Raw genomic sequence first — 17,025 nt, 5'->3', positions numbered from 1 at the left:
ATCAACAATTGGATTCTACGAGTTAAACCGATACTTCTACAGATAAATCATCGATGTAGAAATTCATTTGCTTCCGCTGAGGAAAGTAACATTTATCCGAAATATCATATCCGAGTGTGAGTATATGAAATGTACGTCGGATATTATATCGCTAGTCTTACCATTAAAATAATTTAAATTTTCGCGCATCGTGAGAAAATTCCCCTCCTTGTTTTCCATTTAACGCCACAAAGGAAGTGGATATTATATGGAAAAATCGTGCGATAAATTAAAAAAAATCCGTCGTGTGAGTTTCATACAAAAATGTAACGAAAGATTGGAGTCTCTCAATGCTTCCTTGTAGTTGCTTATGTATAAATTATACGCATTGTCGGTTTACGATGTTTATTTTAATAAATATTGCTACGGAGTATATAGCGGTACATGGTACACAATGAAAATTAATTCACATTATTAATATCAATAATTCTCCTAGCTCCTTATAATATTTTGGAAATTGCAATATTCTCGAATGACTCAACTATTAGCGAAAATTAAATACTGCGCGCAAGAGATACCGCTGTATAAATTAGTTTCCTCAGAAATTTATCACTTGCAACAGGCCCCCTTTCGCACCTGGACCTATAAAATGATTACGTAGCAACACGTAAAACAACATTGCTACTCGGAGAAATTTATACTATGTCGCCTTGATATATCCCATATAAAGTTTAAAAGATGCATGTCCTCTCCAACTCATACGCGTTCGAAACAGCTCTCTCTCTTTCTCTCTCTCTCTCTCTCTCTCTCTCTCTCTCTCTCTCTCACTCACTGGAACATATAGCAAGGAGGGGAATTGTAATTTGTTTACACTTGTACTCGCTAATAGAGGAAATTTGTTTGTAAATATCTTCGAAAGGATGAGAGGAGAATTTATATAAATCGTGTAGTTTTTCTTTTTTTAGTACGAAAACAAAAGTCAAATATATTCTATGTGACCGACTGAGAGATAGACAAAAAATATGCAAAAGAGAACTATTATATATAAATACAAGATCGTCTCAGCATATCACTCCACGGAAGTGCTGTTGTTCGAACAGGGTTTCAAGCTCGGTATGAGTTACGAACTAACTGTGGTAGAAACGCATGTACGATAATAGTGGCGTATTATAGTTGATGTTCTCTGCATGTTGCGTTGCAATGTACGCGTTTACGGTCAATCGCAAGATAAGTTTTTCATCGTATTCGATTCTGTTCTCTCTCTCTCTCTCTCTCTCTCTCGCTCTTTCTCTTTACACACTGCCTCGCTGCGCATATGATATATATGAAGCACGTAGAACTACCTGCGTGTTTCTTCGAGATTAGGCGTTGTTTTACACGTTGATTTACACGTTCATTACATGTGATGTGAGAAACGCACGTCTTGATCCGTTTTATCCGCGTGTTTACAATACGTTAAAAATGTTCCCCTCAGCGACGTCTCGCATTTTTTCTTTTTTTCACTTTTCACAATAGTATAAGGGCATTTGCGTGTACGGTGTCGCGATACATATGAGATGAGATCAATAGCCGTGTGTTATTGTTGCACCCAACAACATACATTCGTCTTCGGCGATAACTTAAATGCTAAATAAAGGGATAGAAATAAGTACACATTGTCGTAAGCGTTGGAAGCGCACAAGAACATTAGTTTTAACAACCAACATGTATAAAAAAAAGAAGACTTCTATCGTAATGATTTTCCGTTAACTTTGAAACATCGACCAGACTTAACACCGAGAACTTGGAGTGTAAATTAAAAAACTTCTTTTATTTTGTCGTCTCGCCAACTTAATAAATTAACTATGTAATATCAAAGAACCTACAAATTATATATATATATATATATATATATATATATATATATGTATTCAGGAAGCAGATATTACAAGAGTACCCTGAATTTGTGCACACCTCTCTCTCTCTCTCTCTCTCTCTCTCTCCCTCCCTCGCATTCAAAAAGAGCGCAAAATGAAAAATAAAAAAATTAAGTACTTATGCTTGATATACGCGTCTTTCCCCTCTTATCACGCAAAATTCGAATAAAGCATCTGGAAATAGGAAAACTTACCTCTACGGCGATCGATTAATTATCATCATTATTAATTTATTATGGTAAGAAACATCATTGTATAACTAAAATAATTATACATATATGTGTGTGTATACGCGTAAATAACTGCGTATGTTTGCTGACGTACGCACGCGATATGTACGAGTATACACAAATAAATATGTAAAGAGCGAACGTGTGTGTATGTGTGTGTATATATGTATATTTACACGTGACATGCGTGTACATGTACATTTTGTGTGTTGTGTGTGTGTGTATTTTCATGCACTTGTGTATGTATATATCACAATAACTCAATGTGTACGATATTATCGCGTTAAATAATTAATTAACTGCTCATCAAGCCAGCCTTCTCGATGGAATTAAACCCATAAGTAAATCAGCCAAAACGTAAACAAAGAAAAAAAACGCTACAGTACACCCTGGTCAGGTACAATTATTCGTGATATTACATATAAATGGTTTGAACAAATCGAATGGTCTGCCTGGACTATAATTTTTCGAAAGTATACATACATCATCGCTTTTAGTATCTAATTCTCGTTACATATCGTGAAATATCGGCGCGAATACATCCGGGACGTAAGTTAATAGTAACTTTGTGTAGCAAAAACTGACTATGCAAACACGCAAGTGCCCTACAACAGTCACGCTAATGCGTTACGACGGTATCAAAGTTTTCCTTTGGCGATATAATTTACACATCATCATATCATATCGTCACTGTGGTATCCGCACGTAAAACAAACGTAAGCGCACGCAAACGCCAAATCGAAACTCAGTACAAATTTATTCGCCAAAGAAAAACGCAGTTCTTCGAGTTGCATTCGAGTTCTCGACTTGCGACAACTTGCGGAAACGGAAAGACGTATCGATCGTGGATGCGAAATATGCGATTTTTCCATTCTTCCCTTTTTCGTGAACCGACAATCGTCCTATGTTCCTATTTTTTAATATGCACCGATGGATGCGTATGAAAAGATAGTGTACACCGATATACGGTCACTTCTATTAACGTAATTAGCAAGTAAACGCAAATCAGGAGATTTTCGCGCGAACTTTCGGTAGTAAGAAAGAAACTAAGCACTGCTCAAAGACTGAGAGGTCCAAAATTTAATGATATACATTGTACATTAGCCAGAAGAGCTCTTTACAACGTCGTTCGTTACGTGGATCATCCAGGAGACTTGGATTCATCAGAAGTTTATTTTATATCCAACAAGTCCGGGTACTAAATCTTAGCAAGATGAAAGTGTGTGAGTTCTGTATCTCTTCTTTTTTTTTTCATTTTCCATAGAAGGCGAAAACGAATGTTTAGATACCTAATAAATATTTGTGCTCGTAGAACATCCTTCTTCGCTTGACTAGTTGGTCATGATCCACTACTAGTGTCCATAAGTAAACTGTCATGACAGTGCTTCGTATGTACAATTATGGAAGAATGACTTCGTAAATAGTTAACAATTACGTTCGCGCATGTGGGCACGCGTGAAGAAGCAAGTACTGGCTTTCTTGCGGATAGAATAAGAAAACGCAGAATTTATTGATCGCCGATCGCACAAGCATTCGCGTAATGCCACCACAATTCTGCCTCAACAATTCGTCCCTTCGAACGCTCTACGAGTCAATTGTATTAATCAAGCAACAACCTTTATCAATTATCAAGATGAACATACGTAAACCTAAATCGAAATGACAACGTATAATGTAACGTAATCAACGATCGTAACAATTTACAATTTTTCGCGAAAACGTTTAAAATTAATTGCACCCAAATACGCCACACAATAAATTACTATACTTTTATAATTCGACAGATCTTTCGTAAACATTATGCACCACACTAAATAATGGTATCATAATTTGTCAAGTCATGTAACACACTGGTATATTCGTGCCTGTGTATATTCGGGTATATATATATATATGTATGTATATATTAAGAATAATAATTAAGGAAAACAAAACTTCTCCTGCTCTTAGCTTCAAAATTAATAATTAGTGGACGTCACAAGAAAGAAAAAAAAGACAGAAAAGAAAAATCCTTATCCACACATTTACATCTAATCACAAAGTAGTTTTCATCAAACTCAATTTTGCTGAAGAGCAGCGAATTAACTTATTTAAATAAGGCGGCCATATGAAAATAACTTCACACGCTCCGAAATTTGTACTTGTGACAATAAAATTATCATTTTGCATCTTTGAACTCACTTTCAACGCGAAGTATGGCATTACATAATCTCATAATCTTAACAATCGCTATACGCCTGCGTATCTTGCATTTCCTTTTAAAGCAACGAGTTTAGCGCGCTCATCTCTAATTTTGAGTCTCTACAAAACCGATCACTTTTATCACATTAAAATCCGCACATCGTTTTACCGTTCACTTTTATGAAAAAATGTAATAGCTATTTTGTACCGTTTGAAAGCCAATACATAAAAAAAAAAGGATCACACTAAACTAAAGTATGAGAATTTAAAAGTATAGAAGTACGCGACTAAGAGTATCATCATCGTACGGACATGTATGATCACGTAAAATAAATTTGGCGTCTCTGACATCATTTACCTCTTGATCCTTCTCTGTTTTCGATAATGATAATTATGCTCGTGTGTACTTCACCCTGCCTGTTAATGGTTGATTCCGCATGACGTAATTGCATGACGTAAAATGACTCGATACGCCAATGATATTAAATAGAGTTTGTATGATGGACTAGCTTCAGAGTTACGACTTGAATAAGAATGCATCTTCGACAAGTCATCGCACGTTTAGGCATATGCTGCAAGAAGATCACGATACGGATATGATTTTCCCTTTTATCGTTGTTTCGTCTAATAAAACGCTTCATTATTTCCCTCGTCTCACGCTCAAAAGGATTTCATTACGCACGTGTCATCCGATAAGTCCCGTCACTTGCAAATAACGCACATCGTTTGATGCTTTATAAGCATATGACGAATGTAATTGTAAGATAAACTCGGAGGGAGAAAAAGGGAAAGCAATATATCTGCAGGTTACGGAACATGTGTCCCGTTTACAATTTTAAATTTACGATCCGAGACGATTGGTTGATCCACGATCTTGCATCGTTACACTTAACGTATGTATGTAATGTATACGTGTGTGTATGCATGTAAAGGTCTCAACGTGAAGAGAAATCATATCATTGCCGTACATCATATCCGTAAAAAATCAACCTACAGCATAAATGTTACAAGTTTAAGTAGTCATTGGATTTCCACATTTTAAAATCCAGTAAATCTGTCGTGTCACGTGTGATCATAATGCCAATGGCTTTCATTCTTTCTGAGAGACAAGACATGATACAAAACATGTTTCGTAAAGTTTCTCATGGAAGACTTTAGGTGAATTATTTTCCGCGTATTATTCAGAGAGAGGAGAGATCCATATACTGTGTAATAAAAATATTGTCTTAAAGAGAAGATATATGTGGATATATATTATGGGAGAAATTCGGTAACCGATAATCCGATAAATCCGCGCTTTTACGTACGCTCGGAGGAACTGAACTGGATAAGTTGTTTCCACGGAGAAACTTGAAACATCTTTTTGTAGTTGATATATCCTACTATCGGGCGCTGATGCGATGAGAGATTGCAGTTCTTTTAAGCTTCGGTCGACGCTACGAGGGAACCTTTAGGCGTGTACGCTGTCGCATTCGGATCCAAATTTGACACAGTACACCCTGGACAGGGACTTTCGTTCGAACGTATTTTTGTTCCTGCTACTCTCACTTCACTATTTAAACGAAGCTTGGACGTCGCACAGGTTGGCGCTGGACCAAATGTGTCTTGTGGCATCACAGCTAAATCTTGCGCTATTTTTGTTTTCAACATCTCAATTTCTTTCTCCTGAGATCTGATTAAGCCTAATTCAACAGAGAACGTACAATGTGTGACACACCGCCAACAATAACAATCCAATCGGGACATGTGTATACACACGCTATCCCTCTTTATCTAAGATAAATCGTAACGCGCTTTATCTTGTAATTTGTACGTTACGTGAACATGAGGATCAAGTCCGGATATCGGACTAAGACTAGATCGAAGTTTGACCAATCAGAACCAAGTTCGCTAACTTCAGTTTGGCAAACTTTGCTCGGATCGGTCGAATTTCAGTCAAACTTCAATCTTAATCCGTAATCTGATACCTGGACCTAACGTACGTCATCTTGTAGAAGATAACGTCTTCTCGTGCAAGATAACACCATTTTAGAAGATGGCACACATTATCTTCTATAAATCGTACGTTACGTGAACATGGGTCTGCTAAGACGAAAATATAGAAGAACATATAAGAAGTGGAGAGATAAAAGAAACCAAAGATACTTACTTTCTCGGATCTCCAATTGTCGCTTAACCTCGCCGAGGGCCGAAAAGAGATCGAGTTTTATACGTGTCTCTGCGCTCAAGCTGTTCTCCAAGTGTGCGTTTTTGTCCTGTAGCGCGTTAAGCGCACTGAGTAAGATTTCGGACTCTCTGTGATTCTCCTTGCAACGTGCTGCATCTTTTTCCAATGCATTACACCTGGCAGCCATTAAGAAGTATATAAATATGTCGTTAATTTCAAATCATTCGAAAGGATTTGACTTGATTCGGCAAGTGTAGCAAAGACGACAAACGACGAAAAGCTTCGCGCGCGCGCGCGTCCCCCCCCCCCTCCCCTCCTACCTCTCTTCCTTTGATTTGTGTTCGCGGCGCAGGTTTTTGAGGTCCTGTTCCAATTGTGATCTGCGACTCTTACACGCGTCGGTGCATTCCTGTCTGATGAGCGGTGGTGGTGGAGGTGGAATCGCGGAACGTGCCTCTTCGGCAGCTCGCCGTGCCCTCCGTTCGGAGACCAGAGACGCTTCGCACGCGGTACGTTGCTTCCTCTCCTCCGCGATTCGCTTTTCTAACGAGGACATCGTCTGTTTGTCCAGTTGACGTGCCGTCACCAGACCGTGTAGTCTGTTAGACGTTAAAAAAATTGTTATGTTTAGCGACGCACAGTCATTCAGCCATATGGGAAATCGCTCGTACGAAAAAGTATTCATCTCGCGCGATCGTTAAACACACAGTGCGCACTCACTTGCTTTGTAACTGATCGTTATCGTGTTGGAGCTGTTGAATATCTCCCTTGGCCTGTCTTTCTCCATTCAGCAAGGTATTGATTTGCGATCGTAACTCTTGCTCCAACTGCCGGCTCGACTGCAAATCCGACTTCAAGCGTTTTATATCTGCCTCGAGCCTGCGACACATCAGTAACCTATTTCAACGACAGATCATGCTGAAGAAATGAATGAGAAGTCTACTGAGATGGTAATAGAAGATGGTATGAAGTCTCTTTTAACATCTATAGAGTACAATAAGAATGAGGGAGAAAGCGCGCGTGTGTGAGTGAGAGAAGTACAATATATAATAAAATATGAAATATACTGATATTTGATGGTATAAATTAATATGTATAAAATACCATATTTTTTTATAATTAGTTTCAACCTGAAGTCCTCGTGAAAATATATGAAAACACTAATAGAATGTCTACTTGTATATATGCGTGCGTGTGTAAACAATTATGTATGTAGAGTAAAAAATGACGTACCCAGGCAGAACAAATTTCTAAAAGATGTCAAAAAGTCCTATTTTTTAAATATCTTTCAGAATCTTTAAGCGGTTTCTTTAGAAACTTATTCGGCCTGTGTATGTAAAATAAAATAGATCAGGGCATCTATTATAGAATGGATTCCGGTCGGAGTCCGTTCAGTTATTTCCTAGATCTCCATTGTGTTTTCTAGGGAAAACTGAAGTATTCCGATCGAGAATCTTTCCGAATAGTTTCATAATACCTGCCCAAGTTAGGATTAAGATAAGTTGGACTAAGCCAGGTTAAGTTAGGGAAAGCAGCCTAAGAAGCGGAGAAAAGGAACATGAAGATTGGACTGTAATTATTGCGAGGAAAATTTATAAGCCCAAGGGAAACAGAAACAAAACATACATACATTCAACGCTTGTGTATTTACAAAAAATAAAAATAAACCCTTCCTCGATATACCTTTGACAATAATCGTCTTGCTGTTTCTGTTCTGCTGCAGTGTCACCAGCATTTTTAACTTGCCGAGTTTTACGTTCACGTTGGACACTAGTGGTCGATGATGAATCCCGATTCTCTTTCACGTTGTTCCATTTTCCTGTCACCGAACCGTTCGACTGCGACTTTATCGTGGTATGTCCACAACCCTTAATAGACTTATCTTTTTCTACTTCATTTATGTCGAAGTCATTTACAGATCTATTCGAAAGGATTGCCAGTAAGTACATCTCGCACTACGTACGAATAAATAAAATCAAAGTACATGGTAGTATCAAGTTTTCAACTTTACTCTCGTTTTTATCACGCATGTTCGACATGCTCCGATTTACTCGGAAAAGCAGTCCTTCAACCAAGCATTCGAGTAAAGTTAAAGGCAAATGATACTTACGACGTGTGATCGACCTTACCCAACCCTTTCAATGAGCTGAATGTCACTGTGTGTCACAGTACTACAATTACTGTGTATAAACTTCTTGTCACTCTTGTCCGACGGCGACATACTCGACACATTATGTTTATTATGCTGTTCCTCCTGCTTCTCACCCTTGTCTAACGACTTTCTATGAGTACTTTTGTTAGCAACACTATGTGTTTGCGGTGCGATTTGACTACTATTGTGTAATCCGCCATTTTGTACGTTTGTTTCTACGGAATTGTTACTGCCCCCTGAAAAAGGAGAAAGAAAAAAAAAAGGAAAGAAAATGAAAACAGAAGCGATGAGGGGATACGTTTGACGCGTGAACGCGCGACAAGTATATTCGCATTCGGAAGAGTTTGATAATAAATACAAGCTACCTCTGCTCTTCTCAGGGCTTGGATTATACTGTGGACTCAACTTGTGTGTTTGAGTTTTAACGTGTTGTTCTATCGACGTTACGGCGTGTGCCTGTGACTGTACTTGCGGTTGTATTTGCTGCATTGACATAGCTTGTTGCTCTAGAGGCAGTGCTTGTTGCAGTAACTGCAGGTAGAATTCGTTCTCCTTTGCCACATCTTTCTGTTTTCTCTGTTGAGCGAAAGCAGATATCGAGATACACAAAGTGTTGTAACAACGAGGACGTATCACAAGGATGTACTTTTTATATCTTTTGTAAATAAATAAATCGATATGTAATATGAAGCAAAAAACTAACCTGCCTCATTCTGTAGCCTACATAGCTCTTGAAACCGAAGCCCAATGTAACTACAGGATAGCCAATGCTGCAAAAATCGACAAGTTATCATTAGACAAATTTAAGTTGAAGCAAACGGATCAATAAAATTATATTAAAAATAGACATGTGAAAGTCCTAACAACTATTTTTGCAAAAAAACAAGAGAAAATATACCAATGTGCTGCAAATGGCCGGCAGAGGTCTAGATGAAATGGCATATGACGTAAGTCACGCAACCGCACTGCTGCTTCTATGTATAGAAATAGTAGCCACAGCATCACAGTTGGTAGACACACTCCTTTATCTGTTCAATATCAAGATTTTCATTGGTTTCGCATCGATTAAAGGCTGTTTCTCAAGCAGGTATGCGGTATGAATTGTGTTGACACAGTGAGAAACTATATTTTGACAAATATATGCATACACACACGCATATATATATATGTGTCTCTGGTACATTTATCTACATGATAAATACATTTGTTTTCCACATACCTGTGTGCCAAACATATTGCACCCAAACATAAGTGCTGGCAGCAAAGAATAGCCAATGCACAGGGATGAAAAAAAAGCAAATCATGTCTGATGTAAGTGCGATACAAATAAAAAACACAGAGAAGGCCTGGAAGAAAAAGTGAGTTCACATTTAAGTTCTTATACATGATATGTACTTTCAAGCACTTGATACGGTATCTTGCGATAATCTGGAATTGCATAACACTGTGATATACTCACCAAGCCTTGATATTTAAAGGAATCGTAAACACTTCGGAGGAGCAGCCAGAATGGCCACAAGAATTCAAAACGGAATTCTAAAATGAAGTCTGCCAAGATCACCATGGCCCATAGTAGAAGAAACTTCAGATAAAGCAAAGTACTGAAACAAAACGTAATTACATATGTCAGTGCACGCGCATTCTCCCAATGACCTGTCTCTTTGTAAATTATAAATCTGTGATTTGCTAAATTCACACCACTCTTGTGTAAACACCGTCGCCTCCCTCCGATACACAAAGATAAAAGGAGCAAACAGATGGTGCAAGATGTACAGTTCAGGACATTATATAAAAAAAAAAAAAGAAAAATAAGAGGCTTACATAACGCTAAGATCTCGAGCTTGAACAAAGGGAAGCTGAGAAGTCGATCGACTGTCTGGTCGGTCCCACGGTATTACGAACTAGTACTAACAGCAATGTTAGCGCACTGCTTAGCGCCACACGAAGGTATCGGACGAAACACAAGTGCCAGGTATGCGATCTTTGCGCTGCGCAAGCACAAAGATCCAGGAGACATTGGAAACCGCGGGGACGAGACACAGGGCAGGTGATTGACGGGAAGAATCACGCGTGAGAGCCGGACGCTTCGGACAAGTGTCAAGCGAGCGGCGAGAGGAAGAAGCGTGCGTTGCGCCGATAGCGCGGGTCCGGGCGCGCGACGGCGGCGTCGTTGCGGACGGCGGACTCGCGCTGGCACGCGCCGTTCGCCGTGGTCGCATCTCTTTCTCCTTCGGCACCCACTCGGGCTTTTTGGTTATTTCCCCCCCGAGGAGAACGGCCTCCATTCCCGGACGGCGGAGCACGCATATGGCGGCGGGAGACAGAGGGAGAATTTACCTTCCGTAGATCCCCTCGGTGAGCTTGTTGCGTTTCAAGGGCCTCCGAAGCTTACCGCACTCGACATTTCTCCTCTTCATATTCCTCACGACCACTTTCACCACCGGCTGCTGAGCGACGTTACTCGCGGCGCGCTACGGGGAAACAGAAAAAAGCCGCGCCACCAGGAGGGAATATGCGCTCCTCTCGCGCCAGGGGACTCGCGCGTGGAAAAAACTCGAGCTCTCTCTCGCGCGCGCGACTTCTATCAGTCTCTTTTGTTGTCATTCGTCTGTGGACAGATTCGAGGTCTCACGACGGTTTACCAAGCAGCTGATTGGTCCATCGCGGGACATGGCGCTTAATCAGCGACGAGGAATCACCTGCCGATTAATCGCGCGTGCCTGCCGCGGACGCAGCCTGCGTCGCGAAAATCGGCGCCGTTCGTCGTCGTCTCGCGCGCGCGCGCGCGCCTCTCTCTTTCTCTCTCTCTCTCTATCTCGTTTTCCGTGCTTCGATCAAGTTCGGCCGATCGCCCGCCGGGAAATATTATCGCTCGGCCGTGCGAAGCGACACGCGTCTCTCTCTCTCTCTCTCTCTATCTATCTATCTATTTATCTATCTATCTCTCTTTCTCTCTCTCTCTCTCGTCTCGACGTCTCTTATCGCATTCGTGAAACGTGCCTCCGCGAGCTCGTGAGAAAGCCGCACTGCCGCGCGATTCTCGCTCCCGCCGATTATCGGGACCCTACGGAACGGTAGAGAGACGAGGCCTTTATCGATCGTAGATGTCTCCCAACCGTGCTGCGGTCGGTTCGAGCGAGCCAGCGGCGCTCGCTCTCCGACCTGGCAACACGCGTCGCTTCGTCTCCTCTCCTCTTTTCATCAGTCTTCAGCGCACGCTATACCAATTGGCGGATCCTTGTCGAGCCGGTCGATGCGATGCAGTACGCGGTCGTAAGCAACGGACGATCGATTTCCTGTAATTTTGTTCATTTGAATTACCATCGTCGCGTATATTAATCTATCAGAACGCAGTTTTTCTCTCTCTCGCACCTTCATGGTTCCGCGATTTCGGGCTGAACCGTTACGATCGCGGAGATATAATCGACACATCGGGATTGCGAGATGATATGTCGCGAAAAGTCGTCGTCGCAGTCGACAGGTGCGATGAGAGAGAGGGAGAGAGAAAAAAACAATCGAGCTCGTTTGATTCGCTTTGTACTCGCTCGGTTTGTCTCTTCTCCTGTCGCTAGAAAACGCATCTGCTACCGCGACTGAAAAACGCGTTCAGTCTGCGCGGAGCGGAAGTGTTTTCCACTAGAATCACTGGGGAACAAATTCCCTTGGATGGGCCTCGGATGCGTTCCGAAATTCGTGCGAAAATTTCGTTTAAAATTGTTCACTAATGGCTTCCCGTCTAGTGACAAAAGTCGACACAAGCATTGCTTTGTCTTTGTTCCATCTTTAATTAGTAACAAAGATAGGATGATGCTTTTGTCGATTTGTGTCGCTAAATGAAAATAAAACTATTATTATATCTACTATAGATGCCCGGACAAAGCCCGTATCAGATTATGAATTAAAATTGAGATTAAATTGAAATTTGATCAGAGCAAACTCTAAGCAAGCTCAGAGCAAACCTTTTAAACTCAAGTTAGTGAACTTTGCTTTGATTGGTCAAATTCCAATCTCAATCCTAATCCGTAGTCTGACACGGGTTTAATGCATATGCAGAAAAAAATTGATCAGTCGTGTGTCTAAAGGTCGTTCTACATTAATTGCATGTCGATCGCAAACAGATACAATATTTATTGTGATAGGCAATCGGAAATGTCAACAATATCATTGACGCTTCTGACTGGTTATCACGACGAATGTCGCAACCAATGTAGAACGACCTTAATATAGAAGACATTTTTCTCTGCACGATTGGTTGATTTCCTTATGCAATATGCAGTAATGCAAGTGTATCTGGATAGGCCTTTAGGATGAAGTATTCCTAGTAATTTACTCCAGCTAGCGAGTAAATTATGCATATAAAATTTTCGTCCAAAATAAATATCAGTTTGTGAGTTAAAACTCTCTCAGAGAGGGAGAGAAAGAGAAGAAAACAGCGTAGAAAAAAATGAAAGGAAAGTATAAGCGTAATCGAGAAAAACTGATCGTCTACTCTCTTCCTGCCGAAAGCGGCAATAATCTTCGAACATACTTATTAAATATAATTCTGAGTAAATTTTATCTGTAGAATTCCAAGAAATCTATCTTGATTACGTCTTCCTTCAACACCCGTCATCCGCCTGACTTTGGTGAACGATAAGAACGATGCTGCTGGTACTAAAAATGAATAACAAAGTAATCCCAACATAAAGAACATACTTGTGACTCACCAGTGATAAAAATTTCAACCGATAATTTGGCATAAACAATGAATGACAATTTGCGTGTCGAGGGAAGAGCTGCAGATATGATCTCGAGGAACACGAACTTGGTGCCGGTGATTTCTACGGAGATGAACAGTGACACCAGCGACAAGTACACGTCATATAACAACAAAGTGAAGATTCATCTTGTATATGGAGTTATTTTAACCACGCTTTTTGCTTTTTCTGTGTACAAAGCGACTAAAGACAAAATAACCAAGGACGTGATTACATCGCTGATCGCGACGTGCTTCGCAATATCAATATTCATTGTCATTTTTGTCATCTGCGAAATAATACTGTGTCTATGCCAAGTACTGGTCTTTAATCACTGGTTCGATCTCACGTCAACACTGAGTCATCACCTCGTCCCGAATACCGCATCGATAGTGATCCTTGCCTGTGCTGTACTAACATTCTTGGGGCAGATCTTCATCTTGCAAAGATGCCCGTTACATTACATATGGGACTGTGGGCCTCACGTATACGTTGTATCTATGGTCTTTTCTTTTCTGCTGTTAAGGTCGGTGACTTCCGAGCGGAGAACAAATGAATCGCCAGTCTTCAGTCTCAATGACCTGAAGGGTTTGGATTACGGCACTGGCATGGCGTACAGCTATTATTATGGTTACCTGCGACTGGTACTACCATCCTCTGGTACCACCAGCAAGGGTATAGTCGAGAAGATCGAAAATTTCGAGGACACGCATAATGTCAGTTTTCCGATACACAAACTGTTCATCTTGATACCGTCGTCTGGGTATATCCCCCCGAATCTGAAAGAGATGTCTGATCAATGGATGGAGAGTGCGAAGGAACTTGAAGAAGAGAGGCGCAACCGGGCCGGCAATATTAGAAGAACTTACCACAACAACGTGTACAAAATATATCCTGGTGGGCGAAAATCAGGCGCCGATCCAATTTACGTGGTGGCGGAAGGCGCGTCACCTTTGCTAACGTTTTACGAGGTACAGAAACACAACCACGCGGAATCCGCTGTATACAAGCAATTCAGGCAAGAGATTATTAATACTTTTCATGTGAAATTGCACAATGTTTTACAGAGCGAACTGGATACGAAAGATCTGTGCGAATTGATTTATTATCATGATTACAAGCCGGACGGAACTAAAGTTAACGTTGCAAAGATAATCCTAGAGAGAATATTTCAAATGACACATACTTGATATAAGTATGAAGCGAAAATAAAAATGTATTATGACAATGTGATACCGAGAATTTATATTCTCGTATACAAAAATTGATTATATACATTAGGAAATAACACTTAATGTACAAGAATATTATATCAATATAGGATTCATTATAGTATATAATCTTATATATTTCATTTGAATAAATAAATAAATAAATTATATATATATATATATATTCGCATATATATTTTCATATATTTTTTTTTATCTGACATATTTCACAAGGATATTCGGTATGAAAGAACAGTGACGAGATATTTGTATAAAATGTATCATTTATTCGCAGATACAAGTCCCTTAGGAAAAAGGTTACAAAATATTGCGTCAGCAATTTTCAAAGGAAGACATCACGATCGTCGAGAGATCCACGAGACCGTTCCATCTTGCCACGTAAACTTCTTCACGTGTCACACGTCAGCCGGGGGGGGNGGGGGGGGGGGGGGTGCTAACGTCGAAAATTAAATGGATCGTGTATAATACATACAAGGAGTAGACATACGCTGCTTCGTCCGGGACGAAGGTGTTGTTGTTACCGCTCGAAAGGGTTGTAAACCTTAGCAAAGACACCGATGAAAGGCACAGAATTGAATCCTGAGCAAGCATGTTAAGCCGCAGCTCTCGCGAACGATGCCGTGCAGCATCGACTTTTGAGCATAGCTAGGAACACACGTTCGCAATCACAAGTGGCAGTAGCGGTTTTGTTGTATTTACACGTCACATATCCATTTCAAATTGCTCCGCGGATTCCTCGATCAGAGCGTCTGTAACATTGCATTAAACATGAGGAAAAATTCGGACGCGCATGGGAGATTGATATATTTTATTATCAGCGCAAGTACGTGTGGAATATTTCTCTCTCAAAGACGCACGGTGATAACATTGAATGGTAATGAATGTAATCTCACCTTTATCAGCATTTTTCGCGGGATTCGTCGTCGTGATGGCCGGCGTGCCCTTCAGCAATTCCGTCGGTATGCCCAGTGTGCTACGTGGCGGCGTTCGTGAGATCGGCGAATTCCGGAGGTTCATGAGAAACGCACGTTCATAGACGATGCGAGTACCTGCGTAGAATCACATTGTAAGTCCCCATTGTCATCAGTGAGGTCGGGTCTGAACGGACTCTTCGGAGTTAGGTACATATATTTACTTCAGCCTCAAATGCCAAGGAGAGAGTTTTTCGTAGCTAATTATGATGTGTTAAACTCTCATTCTTTCGGTAAATGAAGGTCAATAGCTAACATTAACACTAGTTGTTGGTCGAAGAAAGAAAAATTACTCGACTGACTCAAATTCGTTGAGTCAGTCGTTCATACTAAGGAGGGTCGGCAACTACGACCGTTTGATTACTTCGTCTTCCACGTCGAGTAATTCTTTTTCTTTCTTCGCAACCAGTAATAACCAGCGTTGACTCTTATTAGCGTTCATTTACTCAAAGATATATTCCAAAAGTTCAACCTGTATTTTCTTTTTAAATTCTCATTGTGCAAAAGTTGTCCGTGAAATTGTAATTCCGATTGAATCGCGATGCAACGGATGACTTTATCCCATTTGCTTCGTAAACATAATTTACATTTTTATTTTTGCATGATGTACAGTATCAATTAGATTCGAAATGGCGATACGGTGCTCACGATTATTTATTATCGGGTAAAACTGAAGAGTCAATATTAATTTCTGCTATATGAGGAAATATAACAAATTCGCCTTATTATCGCTACTTCAATGTAATCGCTACGCTTCGGTATAAAAACATTTTAACGGATTTTAATACTTTAGGGAAATAATTTTCCCACAAAAGAAATATTTGTTTGTTTTTAAATATTTTTTTCTCTCAGTGTAGTCGAATATTCGGGTATTCGAATAACGATACGATTTAAGTCGCAGCCCGATACAGAACGCAGACGATGGTCCAATGAGAGAATTTGTTTCTCGAAGGTGAGGATTCTCCTCATTGGACCATCGACTACGTATGTTCTGACACTCAACAACAATGCGCGACATATCGTACAACAAACCGAATAGAATCGATGTGGAAGGGAAATTAAAAATCAATTAACTAAACGGCGGAGAGGAGGAGAACGAGAGAAGAAGAAGAAGAAGAAGACGACGACGACGCCAGTAGAGAGGATACAATGGTCGCAGTGACAGTACGGAAAGCGGCGCAAAGTGTCTATTTATACAAGTGTATTTCTGTACTAACACCTAACCGAAAGGGGTGCAAGGGTCGGCAAAGTCGCTAAAACAAACTAATCGCGGAAAGTGCGTAGACACTTGCATGCGTGTGCGAGTCAATCTCCCCTACTATGTATCAACGAAGAACATGTCGTGGAATTTCTTTATACGTGTAGCCTAGGACTTTATGCATCAGCCTGGAATCTTCTCCGACGGTTTTCTGTGGTAAACCGTGTCTGTAAAATAGACATAAACAGAGTGTGGGGGGGGGG

At 40.5% G+C, this 17,025-nt stretch overlaps 3 protein-coding genes across 11 annotated transcripts in view; 1 reads left to right on the top strand and 2 right to left on the bottom strand.

The window, feature by feature from the left end:
- Nucleotides 1-370: 370 nt before the first annotated feature.
- LOC106746817 (macoilin-1) lies at nucleotides 371-11,640 on the bottom strand. 7 transcript variants are annotated; one of them, XM_014623862.1, is made up of 12 exons: nucleotides 10,963-11,640; nucleotides 10,085-10,226; nucleotides 9,845-9,971; nucleotides 9,524-9,653; nucleotides 9,329-9,395; nucleotides 8,988-9,201; nucleotides 8,603-8,861; nucleotides 8,157-8,393; nucleotides 7,194-7,370; nucleotides 6,794-7,072; nucleotides 6,456-6,649; nucleotides 371-5,988 (listed from the first exon to the last, which is right to left on the bottom strand). In XM_014623862.1, the coding sequence occupies exons 1-12, from the start codon at nucleotides 11,040-11,042 to the stop codon at nucleotides 5,726-5,728; spliced, it is 2,169 nt and encodes a 722-aa protein (XP_014479348.1). In that variant the 5' UTR covers nucleotides 11,043-11,640; the 3' UTR covers nucleotides 371-5,725. The 7 variants fall into 7 exon arrangements, with proteins under 7 accessions (XP_014479348.1, XP_014479350.1, XP_014479349.1 ...); XM_014623864.1 differs by having other exon boundaries at nucleotides 7,194-7,352; nucleotides 10,963-11,639; XM_014623863.1 differs by having other exon boundaries at nucleotides 8,991-9,201; nucleotides 10,963-11,639.
- Nucleotides 11,641-12,914: 1,274 nt separating this feature from the next.
- On the top strand, nucleotides 12,915-14,594 carry LOC106746824 (stimulator of interferon genes protein). Of its 3 annotated transcripts, XM_014623887.1 has the most exons (3): nucleotides 12,916-13,476; nucleotides 13,888-14,332; nucleotides 14,429-14,594. In XM_014623887.1, exons 1-3 carry the CDS (start codon nucleotides 13,370-13,372, stop codon nucleotides 14,549-14,551), a joined length of 675 nt encoding a protein of 224 aa, XP_014479373.1. In that variant the 5' UTR covers nucleotides 12,916-13,369; the 3' UTR covers nucleotides 14,552-14,594. The 3 variants fall into 3 exon arrangements, 2 of the variants coding, with proteins under 2 accessions (XP_014479372.1, XP_014479373.1); XM_014623886.1 differs by having other exon boundaries at nucleotides 12,915-13,476; nucleotides 13,888-14,594; XR_001374618.1 differs by lacking the exon at nucleotides 14,429-14,594 and having other exon boundaries at nucleotides 13,384-13,498; nucleotides 13,888-13,977.
- Nucleotides 14,595-15,013: 419 nt separating this feature from the next.
- LOC106746823 (eukaryotic translation initiation factor 4E-binding protein 1) overlaps nucleotides 15,014-17,025 on the bottom strand; it is a gene marked incomplete at its 3' end in the record, with an annotated part of 6,502 nt that continues 4,490 nt past the window's right edge. The window contains 2 exon segments of the mRNA XM_014623884.1: nucleotides 15,014-15,342; nucleotides 15,487-15,642. Coding sequence (XP_014479370.1) covers nucleotides 15,296-15,342; nucleotides 15,487-15,642 — 203 coding nt within the window.

This window comes from Dinoponera quadriceps, unplaced genomic scaffold, assembly GCF_001313825.1.
Source record: "Dinoponera quadriceps isolate SergipeBrazil2010 unplaced genomic scaffold, ASM131382v1 scaffold1565, whole genome shotgun sequence".
Lineage (NCBI taxonomy): Eukaryota > Metazoa > Arthropoda > Insecta > Hymenoptera > Formicidae > Dinoponera > Dinoponera quadriceps.
Note: the sequence above shows the minus strand (reverse complement) of the source record. Positions and strands in the feature narration are given on the sequence as shown.

Coding starts and splice junctions, on each gene's coding strand:
- LOC106746817 (XM_014623862.1), bottom strand. CDS start 11,042: ATGAAGAGGAGAAATGTCGAGTGCGGTAAGCTTCGGAGGCCCTTGAAA. Junction 9,972..10,084: donor CCTTTAAATATCAAGGCTTG/GTGAGTATATCA, acceptor TTTTTCTTCCAG/GCCTTCTCTGTGTTTTTTAT. Junction 7,371..8,156: donor CAAGACGATTATTGTCAAAG/GTATATCGAGGA, acceptor TCGTTGAAATAG/GTTACTGATGTGTCGCAGGC.
- LOC106746824 (XM_014623886.1), top strand. CDS start 13,370: ATGAATGACAATTTGCGTGTCGAGGGAAGAGCTGCAGATATGATCTCG. Junction 13,477..13,887: donor AACAGTGACACCAGCGACAA/GTACACGTCATA, acceptor TCTGCTGTTAAG/GTCGGTGACTTCCGAGCGGA.